At 35.9% G+C, this 7,838-nt stretch overlaps 1 protein-coding gene across 1 annotated transcript in view; it reads right to left on the reverse strand.

The window, feature by feature from the left end:
* LOC116123208 (L-type lectin-domain containing receptor kinase S.4-like) overlaps positions 1–7,540 on the reverse strand; it is an 83,786-nt gene extending 76,246 nt beyond the window's left edge. The window contains exons 1-4 of the mRNA XM_031409006.1: positions 6,697–7,540; positions 5,611–5,724; positions 5,328–5,491; positions 5,051–5,261 (exon numbers count right to left, since the gene is read on the reverse strand). Coding sequence (XP_031264866.1) covers positions 5,051–5,261; positions 5,328–5,491; positions 5,611–5,724; positions 6,697–7,540 — 1,333 coding nt within the window. The remainder of the gene's footprint in view (positions 1–5,050; positions 5,262–5,327; positions 5,492–5,610; positions 5,725–6,696) is intronic.
* Positions 7,541–7,838: the final 298 nt, after the last annotated feature.

Raw genomic sequence — 7,838 nt, forward strand, 5'->3', positions numbered from 1 at the left:
TGGATAGTTATTTTCTTTGAGAAGACATGAAACTAGCACGATTCCCGGATTGTCAGATGGGTGTAAGACATATGGGGATGATAAATCATTCATGGTTTGTTTGGTGTTTGCGGTGATTGATTGGGTTTTTGCAGAAGAATGTTAGCTAGAATCATCAGACATGATGAGGAGAAGCGTGCCCTAGATGGCCTGCTCTGATACCATATCAATTTTGTGTTAATTCGTTTTTTTTTATTAATCAACCAAAATTGGTTTATATAATACAGCAGTCCCTGACTATAAGGGAAATTACATGGAATAATCCTATTGACTTCGGGATTACAGAACAAGAAATTAAATCAACAAAATAGGAGGAAACTAAATCAAGATATACTAGGAAAGCAAATACAAAGAGGAAACTAAATCAAGATATACTAGGAAAGCAAATACAAAGAGGTATGGAAAGTCAATAGATAGCAACCATCCGAGTAAGGTTTGGTCCTGTTTTTTCCAGATTTCATATTCTGGATTTTGAACTCTAATAGCATTTTCTGTTCTTCGATTTTGTGTAATAAATGGATTTAGCATAAGCCTTGTTCCATCAATCAGGCTCTCCAAATCATTAGCTTTGGTTAGAGGTAGAGCCATCTTAAGAATATTTGTGACCTTAGGCAAAAGTTACTTTGAGAGCCTTCTAATAATATAAACATATATTTAAAAAATTATTTCAAATTTATTTTCTTGCCTTTTGAGATGCAAAATCACTAGGAGAGATGGACGATGACCGGTGGGGGATTATTTCAAATTATATACTATTTTTATTTTTATAATATATTAAAAAATAATAATAAAAAAATTGGCCCTTTTTTGCCCTATTTTTTGGGGGCCCTAGGCAGATGCCTCTAGCTACCCCTTGAGCCGGCCCTGGTTGGAGGTTGACTTGAGTTTTCCGGGTTTTGAAATTGTAAAGTTCTAATTTTATTGGAACTGTGAAATTAAATGAAGCTGAGGAAAAATTGTTTTGTGATGATGCTGATGAAGCATTTGCATTAGTGCTATATTCTTTGATTTTGATTCAAACCTGCCCTGATACCACGTGAGTTTTTATACTTTGGCTATCAAAAGAAAATATGCAGAGTTCATGAACAGAAAATTGAGAGCAAAAACCCAGAATATTAGCACTCAGAACTCAACTTTTTCATATATCTTAGGAATTAATATATACACGGTTTTTACAAAAGAGAATTCTTCCTACAAGGAAAATCAAAGATTCTTTTATGTTCTAGGTGAGTTGTCCTTGTACAGCTCATGTAACAGATTTGCTTCTGCATTGCAGTGTGATCATCTATTGCTATGGCTTGGTGTTGTTCTCTGATTGAGCTGATTGGATTCCAGGTGTAGTCTGATTGCTGGGTCAAGGTGTTACTCCTTTCCTTTTGTATTTTCATAATAACTCATTGCTTAGCATCAAATTAACTTCCTCTCTACTAGAAGATAAGAGTTAGAGTTCTTAACTCTATGCTTTACTTACCGTACGTGTGTGCCTCCATTTCCATTAGAAGACTTTTGATCCAAGATAATGAAGTTCAACCATTCAGATACAAAAACAGGTATGATAGAAATAGTGTTCTATTTATTAGATTTGATGGAAACAATTCTTAAAAATGTGTAAACAATCTCGTGGAAATTCCAACTATTTCATAACTGTATAAGAATGGTTTTCATTATTATGAGTTGGAAAGCTTCTCTTAGGATCCTACTGTCATAGGGGGAAAGGGTAGACATATGGTTTATAAGGAATTAGATGCTCTCTCTTGCAAGCTTCCAATGAGAATTCTATCCAATATCACAAAAGGCCCACTATCAGTCCAATTCCTATTAATTTGAGAGTAGGTTTCTGTCAAAAGATATCAGAGTCAAACCCTAGCCTGTGTTCTAGAAAGGGTAACCTGGGAAAAGGCTACTTGAGAATCATAGCTAAACCTTGTTTAAGCCCATGTTTCAGAAGAGGTGACCTGGGAGAGTAGGTCAAGAGAGAAATGCCATAAGTAGCCTAGAGTGAAGCTGTCCAGAGTGGGCCAACATGGGGCTACTTGGGAAGAGGTAGCTTGGGAGAGTAGGCCAAGAGAGAAAGGTCGTAAGTGGCCCAGAGTAGGCCACCCAGAGTGAAGTTGTCTAAAGTGGTGCAATGTGGAAGTTGGGTCTTGAAGCATATGAGAATCTTAGGATCCCATCTTGAGAGGGAAAAGGGGTAGGTATGTGGTTTATAAGGAGTTGGGTGCCCTCCCTTGGCAAGCTGGTTTTCCAAATAAAGTTCTATCCAAGCCTACAAAAAGATCATTGCCCAACCCAATTCCTATCAAAAGCCCATTATCTAGTCTAATTCCTATCAATTTGACAGTTGGTCCTAACCCAATTCTTATCAAAGACCTACTGTCCGGTCCAATTCCTATCAATTTGGGAGTAGGTTTCTATCAGCTTCACGGATAAATGCAATATCTAATCAGAAAAACATTGAAAGAAAACGAATCCCTCTTATTATTGCTATTCTCCTTATTGAGGAATATAAAAAGAAAAGAAGTCAGATTTACACAACTTAGGAAAACTAATTACTCGATTCATGCCTTGTTCTCCTATCAACAGAACGTTATACTATGAGCTGTCATGTCTGCTTCATTAGTCCTTGAGTCATCACCAGTTGGAGCTGACTTGTCTTGACACATCAACAGGTTGGAAAACTCAGTTATTTCACTTTCTTCCATTGGCAGTAATTACTTCTGCNCTCGTGGAAATTCCAACTATTTCATAACTGTATAAGAATGGTTTTATTATTATGAGTTGGAAAGCTTCTCTTAGGATCCTACCTTCATAGGGGGAAAGGGTAGACATGTGGTTTATAAGGAATTAGATGCTCTCTCTTGCAAGCTTCCAATGAGAGTTCTATCCAATCTCATAAAAGGCCCACTATCAGTCCAATTCCTATTAATTTGAGAGTAGGTTTCTGTCAAAAGATATTAGAGTCAAACCCTAGCCTGTGTTCTAGAAAGGGTAACCTGGGAAAAGGCTACCTGAGAATCATAGCTAAAACTTGTTTAAGCCCATGTTTCAGAAGAGGTGACCTGGGAGAGTAGGTCAAGAGAGAAATGCCATAAGTAGCCCAGAGTGAAGCTGTCCAGAGTGGGCCGACATGGGGCTACTTGGGAAGAGGTAGCTTGGGAGAGTAGGCCAAGAGAGAAAGGTCGTAAGTGGCCCAGAATAGGCCACCCAGAGTGAAGTTGTCCAAAGTGGTGCAATGTGGAAGTTGGGTCTCGAAGCATATGAGAATCTTAGGATCTCATCTTGAGAGGGAAAAGGGGTAGGTATGTGGTTTATAAGGAGTTGGGTGCCCTCCCTTGACAAGCTGGTTTTCCAAATAAAGTTCAATCCAAGCCTTCCTATCAAAAGCCCATTATCTAGTCTAATTCCTATCAATTTGAGAGTTGGTCCTAGCCCAATTCTTATCAAGGACCTACTGTCCAGTCCAATTCCTATCAATTTGGGAGTAGTTTTCTATCAGCTTCACAGATAAATGCAATATCTAATCAGAAAAACATTGAAAGAAAACGAATCCCTCTTATTACTGCTACTCTCCTTATTGAGGAAAATAAAAAGAAAAGAAGTCGGATTTACACAACTTAGGAAAACTAATTACTCGATTCATGTCTTGTTCTCCTATCAACAGAACGTTATACTATGAGCTGTCATGTCTGCTCCATTAGTCCTTGAGTCATCACCAGTTGGAGCTGACTTGTCTTGACACATCAACAGGTTGGAAAACTCAGTTATTTCACTTTCTTCCATTGGCAGTAATTACTTCCGCAACTTCCCATATCAATATTATGCCTGCTTCGACCTTTAGTGCCTGCAAGACAACAATTAAAAAAAAAAAAAGGACAAAAATTAAAAACCAAAAAAAAAAAAATAAAAAAAAAAAATAATAAAAGAAAAAAAAAAAAAATTATGTAAGAAAAAATGTACCTGACCAAGCCTTCATCGTGGATCCATCACAGATATAGTTAAGTTATTTATTGTATTCTCTGCCATGTTTATTCCACTCGCACTGCCTACAACAATCTTTCTTTCAATGGAAAATGCAGGCTGTTTTGGCACTGGTAATTTTACACCTTCACTTGCTAATAACAAAGAAATAACAACCAAAAAATTAGGTCTGTCCATTGGATTGTGTTCAACACAAAGCAAAGCCAAGTTAATGCATTTCAAAACTTGCTCTTCACAATATGAATCATGTAGTGTTGGATTCATTAGTTCTATGGCTACACCTTCTTTCCACAACTGCCATGCCTGTGTCAAAACCATTGAATATTAAACATTGAGATAAACAGAGGTTAGTAATTTTAACAAATAAAAATAACAGCAGTACCACATTATGAACTTACATATGCAACGAGGTTGAGAGGTTGACCATCGTAAAAGATATTGTTGTTGGACCTCCTACCACTTATGATCTCCAAAATTAAAACTCCGAAACTGAATACATCAGATTTCTCATAGAAGATGCCACCTATAGCGTATTCAGGAGCCATATAACCACTAGATTTCATTCATAAAGTAGAACTAGTTATTATGTTAAAAAAAAATGAATAATCAAGTTCATTAGAGCAGCAAACTTTAATTTCTACACAAATTCAAAGAGAGGTTCTTAAATTTATAGTTTACTCACCGTGTACCTACAACTCTATTAGTATTTGCTTCAGTGTGAGTTGTGGTAAACACTATTGCCATACCAAAATCAGATATTTTGGGATTCATATTTTTGTCAAGTAATATATTGCCGGCTTTCAAGTCTCTATGAATTATTTTTAGTCTTGAATACTTATGTAGATAAAGTAATCCTTGAGCTATTTCTTCAATGATATTAAAATATTGGTTCCAATCAAACAACTTCCTTTTAGATTCATCTGTCATAATGAAAAAAGAAAGGTTTGAGGAACGTGTAACATAATAATCAAGCTGAAGTTTCAATAATGTGAAGAAACCAAGCATAGATAGCTAAAGAAATAAGCATATATACCAAAAATATATGTGTCCAAGCTTTTATTTGGCATGTATTCATAGACCAATATTTTCTCTTCCCCTTGAATGCAGAAACCCAAGAGCCGCACCAGATTGGTGTGCTGTAATTTAGCTACAATTAGAAGTTCATTCTTGAACTCCACTAGGCCTTGTTTGGATCTTCCTGATAGCCTCTTTATTGCTACCTCTTGCCCGTCAGGCAACAAACCCTGAACAATAATAAATAGTCATTGCTTGATATGTTAGACATAAGCCTTTAGTGAAAGCAAATATACCTTGTAAACAGGTCCAAAACCACCCTCTCCAAGTTTAGTTTCAGATGAGAAATTATCTGTAGCTAGCATAATGGATGACACTTTATATACTTTCAAATTGACGCCTTTCTTTCCATCGATCTCAAGCTCCTTTGCTTCACTCATTAAGTCAAACATAAACTTTGCTGTTTGGAAATTGAAAAGAAAAAGTTTGATCAGCTTGGCATTCAATAAAATATTTAATCATATTTATTTGCTCTTCATTCCATATATATATATATGGTTAATTTGTTGTATATATTACCTTCTAGTCGAAATGTTCGCCATCTAATGAAGAAAAAGATACCCAAGACGAGCATAACGATTAATCCAACCACGATAGCAAGTGAAATCCCCGTCCATTTCAATATCTCAGGAACTGCAGCACCCAATAGCAAAATCATTTACTTGTATAAAAATATTGTCTTGATCCGTTTCTTTGACCATTTTTATTTACTCAATTAAGTTTGTATGTAGTAAGATACAGAAATTAAAATTACAATATTTTTTCATTGGGTTCTCATCAAACTCAATTATTTTACCTAGGCGTTTAATTCTATCCACATCAATTTACTATTTTAGAAAGTTTTAAATATCTTATTAAAGGGTTTTTATACTTCGTAATTAGTTAGGTTTAATAATCTCAAGAGGATCTATAGTACGAAATTATATATGAAATTGAATAATATCCCAAAGAGGGTCTATAATAATAATAATATTTATTCCTAGCAACTCCTAAATAAACCTAGCTTGGAGCTAATTATACTCAAAATACAAGTATACACTAAATCTAAAATGAAAACAAGTGAACAAGGGACAGTTAATCCATTTTATAAATTATAAAGAGGATGAGTACTGGGATTCATGAGGAAATAACCCTCCAATTCAACAGACGAATATCCTGTTTACAAAATAATAATAATAATTCTCTCATAAAAGTTTTCTTTGAAATATTAATAATATAGTCCATGCTAAACTGGAGAAATAGAATTTCGACTAAAAACACTAAGAAAGAGGTAGATTCTGATTAATAATAATCCTTACTAAGGACTTGTTAATTTGATTTTAGGTTTGTTGTTTTTCAAGTGAACACACAGTAAAAGATATATTTCTTGAATTAAAAAGTTTTTGTTTGGTATTTGTAAATACTTTATTGCTAACGCTACTTTATGTAATATTTTATTGATAGATATTTCGTTTTTTTCAAAATGGAAACCAAGCAGTGGCGGAGCAAAGAAATTGTACTGGTGGGTCTAAAACAAAGGTCGACAACGAAAAAAGGCGTTGCCGCGTTCTACTTCTACAGTTTTGTAAACATTACTATTCGATATTCAACGGCAAATCAACAAACCTGTCTGCTTTTTCTTGTCCGGGATTGGAGGAAGGAAAGAGAGATCAAGAGCTCTAGCTTCTCCATTGATTTTAAAACTCCAGCCTAAAATATAATGAGAACTAGCAAGCAGTCCTGTTGCAGAAGAGAAGCCAATATACATGAACTCATGAAAGATTGCCGAAAGATTGACGTTAAAAGACAAGAGGGGCAATTTTGGTCTGGAAGAATTTGGAGAGATGGTGACATTTAACAAATTTTCAGATGCATCGTAATCGATCCAAGCCAGGATTGGTGCTCCACTCTTGAGATTCAAATTATGTTTCGTTGAACTGTCATCGAAGTAGGCTGCAGTTGAAGAGACATTCGAATTCAAGCTGTTGATGTCGATGCCAACATGGTTGTCGTCAATATCTCCGAACTCAAAATCTTGAACTGTATCAAACTCAACAGCAAATAAATGATCTGAAAAGTTTCCCAAATTGGTTAAATTAAAGAGGCCTAGGTACTGACTTGGAAGACCTATGAGGTCTTTAGATGTTGAGATCGTGAAGGCGAGGCCATGGCCACCAAGTTCTGGATATTCAGGGACAATACCTAGAGCAAAAGAGGTAGAGAAAGAAAAGACTTGTCCATTTGTGTAGTTCTTGAACTGGATCGGCGAGCTATGGAAGGCTTGACCCTGTACACGAGAGGTATAGTTTGTTAAGCAAAGAATGCCACTTTTCCTTATTTTTGCTTCTCGACGTAAGGTTATGTCGGTGCTCAAATCTTTGAATCCCGGAAAAAAGAGTTCATTGAGTTGGGATGATACTGGAGTGGAGAGAAACAAGAGAGCAGAGAAAAATATGAGAAAGTTGGCCATGGAAAGGACAAAAACTGAAAGATATTAGTTTGGAAGAAAACTTATTGGGGAAACATATTTTTAGAAAGGAGACAGTGAGTCGTAAGTTTCCAAGAACAAGAAGGGAGATAAGTAGTCAAAAGCGATCCATGTAAAGTCCATAAAAGCGACGCTGGAATGAAATTGAATCTCTTATGATTTTGTAAAGACCAACCCCAACCCCAACCCCAACCCCAACCCCAATAAAACCATGGGATAAAACGCTAACAGTCAGAGTTTCACGTGACATATCGGAATTTACCCTTCATCCTTAGGAGTA

This window comes from Pistacia vera, unplaced genomic scaffold (genome assembly GCF_008641045.1).
Source record: "Pistacia vera cultivar Batoury unplaced genomic scaffold, PisVer_v2 Contig140, whole genome shotgun sequence".
Lineage (NCBI taxonomy): Eukaryota > Viridiplantae > Streptophyta > Magnoliopsida > Sapindales > Anacardiaceae > Pistacia > Pistacia vera.